The sequence below is a fragment of the Marmota marmota genome, unplaced genomic scaffold (assembly GCF_001458135.2).
Source record: "Marmota marmota marmota unplaced genomic scaffold, marMar, whole genome shotgun sequence".
Classification (NCBI taxonomy): domain Eukaryota; kingdom Metazoa; phylum Chordata; class Mammalia; order Rodentia; family Sciuridae; genus Marmota; species Marmota marmota.
Window position 1 is genome coordinate 16,947,337 of NW_025999941.1, and position 15,243 is coordinate 16,962,579.

General features: G+C 49.6%; 1 protein-coding gene across 3 annotated transcripts in view; it reads right to left on the reverse strand.

Moving 5' to 3' along the window:
• Prickle2 (prickle planar cell polarity protein 2) overlaps window positions 1–15,243 on the reverse strand; it is a 330,973-nt gene that overhangs the window by 26,203 nt on the left and 289,527 nt on the right. For all 3 annotated transcript variants that reach the window (XM_048801221.1, XM_015494502.2, XM_048801220.1), the window contains exon 7: window positions 13,900–14,790. In XM_048801221.1, the coding sequence (XP_048657178.1) occupies window positions 13,900–14,790 (891 nt within the window). The remainder of the gene's footprint in view (window positions 1–13,899; window positions 14,791–15,243) is intronic.

Here is a 15,243-nt window from a genome sequence, read left to right on the forward strand (position 1 = left end):
CCGCTGGGATTCCTGGCATGTGCCACCGTGCCCAGTCGCATATGTTATTCTTAAGGCCAACAACCACCTTCTACCTCCCCTCACTTCCTTTGAAAAGTCCTTCTTATTCAAGTCTCACCTACAGGCCACTCTAGAGAGCTTCTCTGACCACACCTTTTATGTAGTTAGCCTTCAAGGTTCCCTCTTTCCCTGGCTTCCTTTTTATCTTTCTTTGCACTTACCACGGTCTGCCCTTTGGTGTATTGGTACATCCCCAGCTAGAGAGTAAATCACTCTCCTCTCTTCTCTGCCCTGGAAGGAACATCGATGGCTCCTCTGCCCTCTGGCTTCTAGTTGAGTTTGACCAGTGGGGGAAGCTCCAAGGTAACACAGATCAAGGTTTGATTGCTCTGGCTCAGCTTGACTGTGGCTCTCTTCCCAGCGCTGGGTTGCTATCCTCTCCGTCTTTGACCTTTCTGTAATTACCCCTTGAGTGCTAGATCTGTGTCCTGCTGGGGCCCTGACTCCCACAGGCACTGCATCTGATTTATTAACATATACTTGGTACCTAATAGAGTGCCTGGCACAAGGTAGGTGCTCAATAAATATCTGTTGCACAAAGGCATATGAAACTCAGAATCGAGGTTTTTAAAAATATCTTTTTCTTCCCCATAACTTTCTGGTTCCAAAAATGATCTTGGATCCAACCGTGGTGGAGAAAACAGCTAAAACAGGGGCTGATGGGATTGTCGGTGGGTGGGGCAGACCCACCAGCACAGCCCCCTCTGGAAATGGCAACTCCAGAAACCCAACAGAACTGGAGACATATTTTTGGGGGGTGCTGTGTGGGAGGATGTGGCATTTTATGCAGTTTCTGCAAATGAGATACACAATATCAGAGGCTGGTGTGAGAGCAAATGGTATTTACAAATGGAGGCTCCCAGGAGGGGCTTTGGAGTTCAGCTGCTACAAGACTTGGGTGGATGGGTGGTGGGTGGGAGGGGGTGGTGCTCTAGGAACTCATTAAAAGTGTTAAAAATTCTTGTTTTGCAGTAGTCCTGGGGTTCAGTGGACAACAAGAATAAAATCTGTCCTCTGATCCGCTTCTTCCAACACTGCCAGATCAAAGGTACATGGGTGACACATGCCTGTAATCCCAGAGGCTCGGGAGGCTGAGGCAGGAGGATCTCGAGTTCAAAGCCAGCCTCAGCAACTTAGCAACTTCAAACCCAAAGCAACTCAGTGAGATCCTGTCTCTAAATAAAATATTTAAAGGGCTGGGGATGGGGCTCAGTGGTTAAGCCCCCTGGGTTCAATCCTTAGTTAAAAAAAAAAAAAGTTCATCTCCTATTGTCCCCACAAATGCACCTACAATAAATAGCTTCAGAATATAAAAGCGACAGCAGAAAGCCTGGCCAGGTCCAGGGTCCCTGTGGGTCCTGGGTCCCTCTGAGGTGCTGGTGGGCTGCATCAAGGCAGCTGAGGAGAAGCTAAGGACAGTTGTTCCCTCTCCCTGCAGAGGGACAGAGCTGGAAAGAGATGCAACCAAGCAGAGGGTAGGGTTCATTCCTGGAGCTGAAACAATCTCGGTGGAAACGTCCATTGTTATGACTTCACCATTGTCTGTCTCTATCTGGCCCAAGGCTGGGCCTGTTTCTCATTCCAGACTCAAAGAACAAATTAATTCCTCTAAGCTGTGGCTAATGGGAATTTGCTGAGAAGTTAATTGATACTGGGGGAGGGAGGCTTGGCGCTGGAAAGCAGAGCTCTGTGAGGTGACAGTCCCCTCTCTCACCCGCTGAGGCTGGGTTCCATTAGCCTTAATAGGTGTTACACGGGCATAATTAGGCCACAGATTCCGATAGCCTTAATTAGCTCAGGCAAGATGGAGAATCAGATCCTGGGGGCCGGGGCTCATCTTTCAGGTGGCGAGCATTCCCCAAAACCCCAAGCCACAGAGCTTCCCAGTTGTGTGGGGGTCAGCATGGGTCTGGGTCACTGACACTACCCAGATGGCCAAACCTCCCGCTCACCCGCTGATTCTTAACCCTTTTTATTATGATTCCTGAGCTCCATTCAATCTTCCTTCTCCCTGTTAAGTGAGCAATAGGCTGGGACAAAATTAAAGGACGGTGGCAGGAGGTCGGCACTCCAGGGTACCTAATAAGAGTAATAACAACTCCTACATCAAATGAGCAGGTGCCAGGAGGGGTGGGGGTGGGCTTCCTGCGTGATACCTCCCACCTCCCAGCAGCCCACACGCTGGTGTTACCTTTGCTCAGGAAGCTGAGGGCCTGGGAGAGTCAAGCCACGTGCTTGGGGTGGATTTCAACCAAGTCAGTTTGACTCTTCAACACTCAAGTGCTATAGCTGGGCTCAGATCAAGAAGCAAAAAGGGCTCTTTCTGGCTTAAAATCAGCATACTACAGTGACATAGCCACATCAATGTTACACCAGCTTAATTCACAATAGCTAAGCTATGGAAGCAACCTAGGTGCCCTTCAACAGATGAATGGATGAAGAAAATGTGGTCTATATACACAATGGAATATTATTGAGCCTTAAAGAAGAATGAAATGATGGCATTTCCAATGGATGGAACTGAAGACTATCATACTAAATGAAATAAGCCAGACTCAGGAAGGCAAAGTCCGAATGTTTTCTCTGATATGCAGATGCTAACACACAATAAGAGGAAAAGGGGAAAAATAGCAGTTCATTGGATGAGACAAAGGGGAATGAAGGGAAGGGAGAGGGATGGGAATGGGAAAGACAGTGGAATGAATAGAACAGAACTTTCCTATGTTCATTCCTATGAATTCATGACCAGTGAAACTCCATGTCATGTTCAACCACAAGAATGAGATTCTAATTAGAATAAGTTATACTCCATGTATGTAGAATATGTTAAAATACATTCTACTATATATAACTAAAAAAACCAAAATTTTTAAGAAGGCTTCTTTCCACTGCAGAGTAATCTTCTGAGATGCTCAGTGGGGAGACCCCTTCCCATCATAACACATTCTCCTCTGATTTGGTCCAGAGTGACTTAGATGGGGACTAATGGTTTTCAAGGGGAATTCTCTGAGTCTAGGATGGGCTTCCTGTGTGGGCACTGCTGGCAATATGAGCCTACATAATTCTTTGTTGAGTGGGAAGGAGGACTGCTGATCTGTGCATTATAAGATGTTTAAGTCTAACTTCTCCTATGAGAAGCCAGTAGCACCTGCACCCACATATTTTTGGGTACAAGGGATTGAACCCAGGGGTACTTGACCACTGAGCCACATCCCCAGCCCCCCTTTTTAATATATATTTTATTGATAGAGTCTCCCTGAGTTGCTTAGGGTCTCCCTAAGTTGCTGAGTCTGGATTTGAACTCGTGATCTTCCTGCTGAGCTGCTGGGATTACAGGTGTGAGTTACCATGCCCAGCTGTATTCATAGTTTTGACACCCAAATATGTTTCCCAACTTCCCAATATCATCTGGGTGGCAAAACCCATCCCCTCTCACCATCCCTACCCCCTCTGATCCAGATTGCCCTGCTCCCACTGATCAGAGCTTGTGAAGCCTGTGGAGGAGATTCCCCCCTCCCTTGACTTTGTACCTGGAACTCATACTCACATATAAAGAAAGAAATAAAAAGGATGAATTATTCTAGTCTGTTCTCTTCTTTCACTTGCAGCTATGAGCTCATTCTGTGCCCAAGGAAAAGACACAAGTAAAGTCAGAACTGGACTTTTCTGTCTTCAAATTGGCTCTTCTGATTTTAAAAGGCACCATGTGTTGGGAAAAGTATAAGCCGCAGCCATACCCCAGAGAAAAAACCCCAACATGGCGCCTAAGCACCTCTTCTTCCTACCTTCTTCTTTTCTACAGTGGCGCGAAAAGTTCCCACCGTGTGAACTCTCCCGCCGGCGCCAATTTCAAATCTCGCTGGCGGGTAACCTTAGCCCCAATGAGAACTAATTCCTGGGCTCCGGAGCTGATATCTGAAAGAACTTGCCAATAAACGGGTTGCCTGCCATTTATCTAAGCCCTACCATCTCCCCCTTAGTTCTATATAAGCACACAGCTTTTTGCAATAAAACTGGAATTCTCCCGGCTAAGTGTCTTTGCGTGGGGAATTCTTTCACCGTGGAGGAGTCTGCTCCTGCCAGGACAAGAGATCTTGGCAAGGTAATGCCCACTCACCGCTAGGCAGTACAGAGTTAGTGCCAGGGACTTTCTCAGCAAAGAGCACAATGTCAAAATCAGAAGCAAATCCCCACAGGTGTCTTGGGACCAATAACAGGCAGGCAGGCATCTTGGATGGGGCTGGACAACTGACTCCAAAAAGCAAGGATCCCTTAGACTCAGCACAGCTGAGAAGTAAAGATTTGTCCCAAAGAAAGACCCAGAGAATGGAAAAGCACAGTCCCTGCTCCACTGGGCAAGAAGCAAAATGGACAAGTTTTTGTCTCTATTCCTCATACACAGGGGGGAAAAAAGGGAGAGAAGACCAGAGTTGGATAATCTGCAAACTGGATCAAGGAACCCTTGGCAGGGAGGGGTCGAGAAGGGCTATCTTCTGGAAACAAGGAAAGATGGCGGAACCATGCTAGCTTCGGCCAAGTGGGTGGGGATTCCGCGTGACACTTTAAGCTGTTGCACGTTTCTTTAGTAAAAGAAAACACTAGGATTTTTCTTAATGACACTGTAGTGGAAGACACAGACTTGGTCTTCTGAACGGTGTCCTGTATGTTGGCTCAGCCCGATTTGTGCCAGCAGTCTCCCAAAAATGTGTCCGGGTGTGGTCTTGAGCTGGGGAGGGTAGGCTGTAGGGGACGCCTGGCAGAACGAGCTAGAAACACAGGAATACGCCTGCGCATATGTGCACCTATGCGCAGACGCAGCACATATGCACATGCGCACATACGCACTCGCACATGCGCACACAGCAGCCGGGATCCCAAGGGTGAGGCTGGTAGCAGGTTCAGGGTGAAAATTCCTTGTGGGTGAAACAAGCAACCCACCAACCCACCAACCTCACATTTCTGAGACTTTGCTCTCACTGTCTTTTGATTTTCCTATTGAGCTGAAATCTGAAATACGAAATGTGCAGTTTGATTTCGCACTGAGCACTGTGAGCGTCCTGTTGTCCCCTGTCTCTCATGCAGTCATCAAAGGCATGATCTTGGCCACTGTTGTCATCTTATATATCTAATCCTTGCTGCATCCTTAAGGAAGATACCACCGCATGCATCAGAGAAGGTGCTCTTCACTAACTGAGATGCTGTGTGCTATGCTGAGGGCTAGCTGAGCTCAGGACAGCTCCAGAACTTTTGAGATGAAGCCTAATCTAATTTTTCTTTAGTCTCAACAGGAGGCTGGGCCCAGGGCTAAGGGAGGATGTAAAGGGGTAGGAGCACATAGATGCAAACTCTGTTTTTTGTTTTTTTGGGTTTTTTTTTTTTTTTTTTTTTTTGGTTACTAGGGATTGAAACCAGGGACACTCAACTCCCGAGCCACATCCCCAGCCCTTTTAATATTTTATTTAGAGACAGGGTCTCACTGAGTTGCTTAGGACCTCACTAAGTTCCTGAGACTGGCTTTGAATTTGCAATCCTCCTGCCTCAGCCCGGGAGCTGCTGGGATTACAGGCGTGCTCCACCTTCCTGGCTAGACAAGTTCTAAGCATGGGTAAGCTACTCAGTGGTGTTGACTGCCCTACAGGACACAAGGAATCTGGTTTCTGTGGCTCAGTGGTCTCAAAAGGGGCATTTGTTGAAAAGGCTGATTCCTTGGTACAAAATAGAAGACAACAGAGACAGTCATCATCATACTAGATAAAGGTTCCAAAAACATACAGTGGCGAAAAGAGGCCTCTTCAACAAATGGTGCTGGGAAAACTGGAAATCCATATGCAACAAAATGAAATTAAACCGCTATCTCTCAAAGCTCAACTCAAAGTGGATCAGGGACCTAGGAATTAGACCAGAGACCCTACACATAATAGAAGAAAAAGTAGGCCCATATCTTCATCATGTCAGGATTAGGTCCTGACTTCCTTAGCCAGACTCCTACGGTGCAAGAAATAAAATCAAGAATTAATAAATGGGATGGATTCAAACTAAAACACTTCTTAGCAAAGGAAACAATCAATAATTTGAAGAGAGAGCCTACAGAATGGGAGAACATCTTTACTACATGCACATCAGAGACAGCACTAATCTCCAGGATATATAAAGAACTCAAAAAACTTAACACCCAAAAAATAAATAGCCCAATCAATAATTGGGCTAAGGAACTGAACGGACATTTGAGAAGAAGATATACAATTGATCAACAAATATATGAAAAAATGTTCAACTTCTCTAGAAATTAGAGAAATGCAAATCAAAGCTACTCTAAGATATCATCTCACTCCAGTCAGAATGGCAGTTATCAAGAACACAACAGATAATAAGTGTTGGCGAGGATGTGGGGAGAAAGACACACTCATACACTGCTGGTGGGACTGCAAATTGGTGTAGCCAATATGGAAAGCAGTGTGGAGATTCCTTAGAAAACTTGGAATGGAATCACTCAGCTATTCCCCTCCTTAGTCTATACCTAAAGGACTTAAAATCAGCATACTATATTGATGTAGTCAGGTCAATGTTCATAGCAGCTCAATTCCTCCTGCCTCAGCCTCCAGAGCCACTGGGGTCACAGGTGAGCTCCACTGCGCCCAGCTTATATTTAATACGTTTACAACCCAGGTAGGAAAAAAGAAGGCACCAGTTATGAAAGCCTAAAAAATGCACCAAAATATTAACACCAAACTATGTCTTAATTTTTCTCTTCTACTTTTCCTACTGTTCATATATTAAAAATAAATCATAAAAACCCGAATTTCAAAGCCATTTTCAAGTGGAAAAGAGCAATTTCTTTCACTTCCCTTTGTGAGCTTCCCAGATGCAAACGCTCCAAAAGAATTGTGTGCATATTCTTGAAAAATTCCCTTCAGGCGCGATTTTTGCACCATTCCGAAGCACAGTTGCCGCCTGGCTCCCCCGTCGGCCCCACAGTCTGCATCCCCACCCCCCGACCCCCCACCCTGAACCCCGGCCCTGCCGCCACCGTGGAATCAATTTTCTAGTGTTGCCTTTTCGTTATAAGATGAATAAAATCAGTCACCTCTTCTGCCCTGTCAGCAGCGCGGACGACTCTGGTTACAGGTGACTGCCCATGTCCAGGAAGGTTAAAAATATACCTCCCCAAGAGCCAGCAAAAATCAGGACACTGGAAAAATTTCTATGGACCCAGAAAATGTCCATCAGACCAAGGCATGTGGCAGGAATGGGCCACTCCGGGGCAGGGCTCTGTCCCTCTGTCCCCTGCTGCCCTCCTCTGGCACCTACTGTGGGAATGTCCTCTGCTTCCCTCCCCCACCCAGGAAATCCACCCAGAGAGCCCAGTGAGAGGCCGCTTGGCCCATGACTTTCACTCTGTGGGTTTCTATCCAGGCTCTGTTCTGTGGCCAGGAGTGGAATTCACAGCTTTTCTTTGGGGGTGGAGGGGGGTACTGGGGATTGAACTCAGGGGCACTCGACCACTGAGCCCCAGCCCCAGCCCTATTTTGTATTTATTTAGAGACAGGTCTTGCTGAGTTGCTCAGGGCCTCACTTTTGCTGAGGCTGGCTTTGAACTCACGATCCTCCTGCCTCAGCCTCCCGAACTGCTGGGATGACAGATGTGCACCACCACGGCCGGCCTGGAGCTGGAATTTTGATCCTCGTAAACAGAAGAGTTGTGTGGTATCAAGGGATAAAGACAGTCTCTAACCCTTTCCCAAGCACATCCTAGGCTGGACCTGGAGCTGACTGATGGGTGAATTCCAAGGGCTTTCAAGCCTGCAATTCCAGGCTGAGCCCCACATCTTCCCCAGCGAAGGCAATGGACGGAAAGATCTAGACCCTGCAACTCATGAACATGTCTGAGGTGCTGTCACTCAAGTGATGGGCGCTGGTTATGAGGCTTTACCCAACTATTCAGATAAAGCACATGGGTAAGGGGATGGCCACCCCAGCTCTGCAGAACAGAGGAATTTTCCTCCCCCAAACTAAATGCGGAGCTGTTTTGCATTATGAGGATTAAAAAGCATTTCAGACATTCTTGGTAGAGTGAGCTGTTCCAATCGTTGCTTCAGATCCTCACGTGGCCGTTTTGAAATTCTCCTCCACTTTGCCAAGGGTGCTGGAAAAACCACCCACCCACCGCAGCCACCCGTCCCCCTGGGTGCTGTTCAACTTGGCTTCCCTTCTGAGGCGCAGGGGTGATGCCGTTGGGGTTGTACATCAGTAATGCTGATGGGGGTGGGGGGTCGACCTCTGTCCCTGCTGTGTCAACTCACACCCACGCCAACGATGCACAGGCCTTCAGCTGAAGCTGGCCAGGGCCAGAGGTCATAGGGCAGCAAGGCTTGACGTTTCTAGTATTTTCCGACTTGCCTTTCCTCTGACTCTCGGGACCTCCCCACACCAGGAGGGAACCTCGGCAACTTCTCCTCTCAGCTGCTGGCATCCTGCACCCTGCTCACACCTGGAAGATGTGACCTTCACCTCCTACCTGGGCTGCACCGTCCTGCTTCCCGGCCCTCTCTGCATTAGCACCTGCAGAGAGGTGTACCTCCCTCCCTTCTTGCCCTGACATTTTAAGAAGTCTCCGTGGCCCTTAGTAAGAAGGCCTAAGCCCTCGGGCCCTTAAACGGATTGGAACTCTCTTCCTTCCCAGAAGTCTTTTGACCCTCTGCACCATCCAGCCATGGATCTTCTCCCAGCTCCTCATACTTCCCATATAGTCCCACCACAGGACCTTTGCACAAGCTGCTCTTGCAGCCTAGAATGTCCCCTCCTTTATCTCTAAGTACCGCTTTTTCAGGATGCCCTCTCTGGCTTACCTGACTTGGCCAATATCCCCTTTGCCTCCCTTTCTAGCCCCATGCGTATCCCAGATGCAATTTTAGATCACACAACTGGTTGGTGACTGTCAACTCCCGTAGGCTAGGAGGGAGAAGAAGGAAAGACCCAGGTCCACTTTTCCTCAGCACTGCCCCCTCCACACCCGGCCTGGGCTGTCATGCCAACTGATCCAGATGACAGCTACTATTGGGGAACCCTGTTCTCAATTCTTTATGGGAATGAACTCATTTATTTCCCACAGCGTCCCCACAGGGCTGGGCACTGCTGTCACTCCATTCCAAAGATGAGGACACCGAGGCACCAGAAGAGATGTCAGCTGCCCAAAGTCACACAGCTGTTAAACTGCAAAGTCCAGATTCCAGTGTCTGTGGGTCACGGTCTCCAACTGCTGGAATCACCGGGCAGGCGCTCACGTCAGATTTGCTGAATGAGAGCATGAGCGGAAGTCACCGCTCCTCTTCTCTTACCCCATCCACAGCCAGACTTCCTTCCCATGTGCCCCAGACTTTGCTGGTCCTGTCACCCCTTGCAGAAAGGAACAGTCTCATAATCCTCCCCCAGAGTCCTTCACCAGGGACCAGCTCACAGTCTGCAGCTGTCCAGGGCTGTGGCCTCTGTCCCCAGACCCAACTCTTTTTTTTGCAGCAAGGGGTACCAGGGGTTGAACTCAGGGGCACTCGGCCACAGAGCCACATCCTCAGCTCTATTTTGCATTTTATTTAGAGACAGGGTCTCACTGAGTTGCTTAGCGCCTTGCTTTTGCTAAGGCTGGCTTTGAACTTGAGATCCTCCTGCCTCAGCCTCCCAAGCGGCTAGGATTACAGGCAAGCGCCACTGCAATGGGTTACTTTATTTTTAAGACCAGGATCATCCAGGTTCTGAGCTGCTTGAGACGCTCCTTCAGGGAACAGCAGGGTTAAAGAGCTTTTGCAAAGCCCCCAGGCGGAGGTGGGGTGAATGGGGGCTGAGCCTGCCTGCCTCATGCTGGGTGAGCATAAGGGATGGCTGTGTTTTCCAAGAAGAAAGGACTGTATGCTCCCAGTTCTAAACAAACAGAGAGGGGCCAAGGCCCAGATGGGAGTCTGGCCAGCCACTGGAGTTATCTGCTTCTCCAGATATGTTCTAAGGAAAAAGGCTGCCCACAGAAAGGTCACGCTTCATGCCAGATTAAACACAACAGGCTGAGTAACAGTCACTGTCTATGGAAGGAAAAAAAAGAAAAAATGTCCATTATCCTGAAGCCTCAGTCAGAGGAAGGACGGAGGAGTTTGGCCTAAGCTTCTGGGGCACATACGGTTACTCACATTTTTGTGGTGTTGGGGATTAGAACCCAGGGCCTTATGTGTGCAAGGCAAGCACTCTACCAACTGTGCTATATCCTAGCCCCCCCTCCCAATTTTTTTAAAGATATTTCTTCAATTCTCTGCTTCTCATGTTCTTGTAGAGCTTGTTTAGGAGAAAGAGGAGCCTTTAGGAATATATATATATGTTGTAGATGGACACAATACCTTTATTTTATTTATATATTTTTACATGGTGCTGAGGATCGAACCCAGTGCCTCACACATGCTAGGTGAGCGCTTTACCACTGAGCTCCAGCCCCAGCCCTGCAGGACTATTTTAAATTCAAAATGAAAAACTGCACAGCTCTGGACACTGGGAGAATTCTGTAGCTAAAATCATGAGCAGCATCTTTGGAAAGAGAAGGAATTAACAATGGAGAGAATCAGGTAGCCAGTACAGAAAGTCAGGTGTGTCAAAGACTGGAGCAATAAAATTGAATGCATTTATGATTTAATTCCCACCAAGTCCCTTCAAAGGAAGCGTCATTAGTCACCGAATTGCAGGCACGAGGAAACAGGAGTCCTAGAGAACTTAGGCGACCTGTTTAAGGCCACACTATTCCCTATTGACAAAGGTAGAATGAACCTAGGGAGTGGCTCCAGGACTCACTTGAGAATGTCCCCAGAGACTGAAGATGGGATTAATATTGTGCCCACCCATCAGCTCAATTATGTCATGTGTGAGGTCCAAAAGGGCTGCCATTAACCCCCGGGGGCTCATTAAACTAATGACAATTAAGTGAAATTCGAATTTCAGCCCTTTGCTATTGAACACCTGAAATGTTGCTAGTATAATTGATGGCCTAAAACGTTCATTTCACTTAATTTTAATTTCAGTAGCCACATGTTGCTAGTGGATCCCTACCTTGAAGTTAAGAATTTTTTTTCTTTCTTTCTTTTCTTTCTTTTTTTTTTTTTTTTTGTGGCACTGGGGATTGAACGCAGGGAGCTACACCCTCCTACACCCTCAGTCCCTTTTATTTTGAGCCAGGGTCTCATTAAGTTGTTGAGGCTGTCCTCCAACTTGTGATCCTCCTGCCTTGGCCTCCCAAGTAGCTGGGATTACAGATGTGCACCACCACGCCTGACTTGTATCCTCAAGTTTTTTTCAGACATGATTCAGGGTTGTCCCAAAAATCTGAGGTGAAGAGGGGCTTTAGTTACTTTGCCCAAGCATCCACAGAAAATCATGAGGATAAGTAGTTCATGATCTCAAGAGCTCAGAAGGACAGCCTGGACATTCTTTCTCACTTGGGTTTTCCAAGATTTCCCAACCTTGAACTCTCCTGGTTTCCTTCCTCACGAAGCCCAATGTGAGGCAATACCAGACAGACCCAGGCACAGCGGTCCTCAGAGGAGGGTGCACATTGGCACCAGCAGGGAGCTGGTTTGAATGCAGATTCCAGAGCCCACCTCTGAGTCCTGCTGCAGGGGCTCTCTGGGAGGCCAGGGAGGCCACGTTTTCACCCAGCAGCCTGATGGTTCTAACGCAGGTGGTTGAGCTCCGAGAAACTCAGACACTCTGCTTCAGAGCTGAAGGACATATTTATCTGCTGGCCTCTTAAATAATTATAGCACATAAATCTTTCGAGAATAACACAGGCGGGCTGGAAGCCAGGCAGTTATCACTCTGCATTGATGGCTGGCCTCTACGATGTCAGGGAGACCTGCCACCAGGGCCTCTTTTTTTTTTTTTTTTTAATCTGAAACACAAGGGTAAAGAGATTTACTCTGTGTGTGTGTGTGTGTGTGTGTGTGTGTGTGTGTGTGTGTGTTTTGGTGCTGGGGATTGAACCCAGGGGCACTCAACCACTGAGCCCCTCCCTAGCCCTTTTTCTATTTTATTTGGAGACAGGGTCTCACTGAGTTGCTTAGGGCCTTGCTAAGTTGCTGCGGCTGGCTTTGAACTCGAGATCCTCCTGCCTCAGCCTCCTGAGCTGCTGGGATTACAAGTGTGTGCCACCGCACCTGGCGGATATCTGCTTTTTATCCTTGGGGACAGATGGGAACACAGATGTGAAAGCATCTGAGGGGAGATAAAAGGTAAACACACTGTATAGACATCCTATGACTCAGAAATAGGTTCTGTCTAGCAGAAGGTTTAAGTAGGTTACACATTTTTTAAAAATCCATGTTTTTAACCATGCTTAGAAAAACTGGAAGATCTGAGAAGATGTGGCTCATGTTAGGTTAGTGGCCTGAGGTGGCTAAGAGCTGGGCTCTCGAGTCTTATGTGCAGCCTTATCCGCTCCAGTACTGAAAAGCTGGGTGACTGGGCAAACCCTTTGACCTCTCTGTTTTTCAGTTTCTTCAACTTCAAAATGAGAATTGTAACACACTCCCCTTATAATGTAGTAACAATTTAATAAAAGGAACTAATATTTCTAGTGTGCCTAGAGTAATATTAGGCATGTAGTAAGAGTGATGTACATGTTCGCTAAATAAAAAAGATTCCTGCACATGGAAACCGGCAGCAGGTAGAGCTAAGCAGTCACTATCCCCTTCAGATGCGGTTGACACACAAACTATCGCAATCACAGGCCGACACCTTTGCCTATGGGGTCCCTAGTGTAAGAAGTCCATGTGTGGCCCTGGTTCCCCACCCTTAAAGGGACAGACAGACTTAGTGCATCTTAGAACAGTTCCTGTCAAACTTTCGTGATGAGGGACCGGTTGGTTTTATTTTCCATCCACTGTGGACTAGTGCATGGCCCTGCCCATGGCAGATACACCGCCCTCCCCACCTGTGACTGGTGGTCTACTGCCTGCTGGAGAGGATGAGCCCTTGACCGTGAACTTGACTATGGCAGCAGTGGCGAGCTGAGCCTACTGTACAGCGATCGCTCCCATCTCACCCAACATCTAATCTTCGCAAGCCTGCTGGACGACCGTGCTGTGGGCAGCATGCAGGAGGGCCTCTCCCTCTCTCCACTTGGGCCATTCCCGCCCGCCAGCCTTTCCTCGTCTCTCTCTGAACACTGCTGCGTCTTTATCTGCAGTGGGACTCACGACAGCTTCAGCCTCTGTGCTGCGAGCCTTGAGGTCCCAAGCACCCCCAGGCTGGGACACTGGGTATTGCATACACTGCCATCGGCTTCCAGCAGCCCCTTCTCCTGAAATTTGTCTTTGGCCAGTGGGAGGTGCCTCGCCCAGGCCACGCCCATGGCCTTGCCTAAACCACGCCCATGGTCTCACCCAGGCCACGCCCACGGCCTCACCTAAACCTCGCCCACAGCCTCACCCAGGCCACACCCATGGCCTCACCTAAGCCACGCCCATGGCCTCGCCTCCCAGCCACTCCCCAGCAGCCCAAAGCCAAGGACCAACGGGCAGGGTGGCCCGAGATGTCAGCGCCTGAAATGACTCTCTGGTCCCATTCACCCTGCAGAGGAGGTGTCCACACTCACTCGGCTCCTCGTCTGGTCCTGTCCTGTTCCTAGAGTCCCTCCATCATCAGGCCACCTACAGGGAACCTCAGTAAGGACAGAAGCCACCTGGAACCCGGGCTGATGATCCTTGGGGCAGCAGGCAGGTGGCGGGAAAGACCCTGAGATCCCGAGGACCAGCGCCCAGCCACCCAGCGCTCAGCCCCCAGCGCTCCCCCGCTGTTTCGAGGCCGGGAACCTACCTGTGGCGTTGGACAGGGCTAGGGACTCCATGGAGCCGCGGGGGGTCTGCTCGGTGGGCGTCATGTCCTCCGTGTACTTCAGGGAGCTGATGGGATGGCGGGGCCGACACTGCTGCGCCGACAGGCCGCCGCCGCCCTCCTCCTCCTCCTCCTCTTCCTCCTCCTCCTCGTACTTGGGGACTTGGATGCTGCCTCGGGGCTCACTGAAGCTTTGACTGGACATGTCACTGTAGCTCTCCTGGGACCTGAGCCTCCCTGGGTAATAGTCCTCCCGGCAGTCCTTGATGAAGCTGCCGCCGTGTCCCTTCATGGCCATGGATGAGCTCCTCTTGGGGTTGTTGAAGTGCTTGGGCCACATGTCGGGCTGGGCGCCGGCCGCCTGTCCCCCCGGACTGTAGGAAGTCCTGATGTTGCACTGGCTCAGCAGCTGCAAGGGGCTCTGGGCCTGGTTCTGCTCCATCTTGTTCCCGTAATGGTAGGGCTCATCTCGGCTCCTCCAAATGGGGTCCCGGTTGAGGCTGGGCGTCTGGCTGGACAGGCTGAGCAGGTCCATCTGCAGCGACAGGGGGTCCACGTCGGCCGACAGCCGGTTGGAGCTCACCTGCAGCTGGCTGTGCTGGTTCAGCATGGCCTCCTCCGTCTTGCCCTTATTCTTGCCGATCTTGGCGCTGCGCCGGGACTCCTTGGCTCGGGCGTTCTGGAAGGCGGAATCCGACGAGTCGGAGCCGTTGGGGTCCTCCCCGGCGCTGCAGGCCCTGGAGCAGAAGATCTGGCCCTGCTTCGGGAGGAATGGCCGCCCCAGGAGGGACTTCTTGCAGTGAGCACAGCAGAAACAGGTCTCGGTGGCGTGCCAGTGCTGCCCGTCGTAGGTCATCTGACCTTGGTCGATCCCTGCAGAAGTAAGAGACAGGGAGGAGGCTGAGCGGCTTTGAGCATCGCATCACCACAGGATAAAGCTCCCTGGGCTGCCTCAGGATGCAGAAGAATAATGTAGCAAAAAACAGCCGGCACGATGGCACAGACCTGTCATCCCAGCAGCTCGGGAGGCTGAGGCAAGAGGATAGCAAGTTCAAAGCCAGCCTCAGCAAAAGTGAGGTGCTAAGCAACTCAGTGAGACCCTGTCTCTAAATAAATACAAAATAGGGCTGGGGATGTGGCTCAGTGGTTGAGTGCCCCTGAGTTCAATCACTGGTACTAAGGGAGGGGGGTGGAAATCAATGACCAGTCCCCATATTCTCTTAGAGTTTATCCTACCAGCTTCTCCTAACTTGTTTGCTCCCAACACAGAGACTCTAGATTAAGTGTTCCTGAATCCAATTCCCTGTACCAAAAAGAAAAAAAACC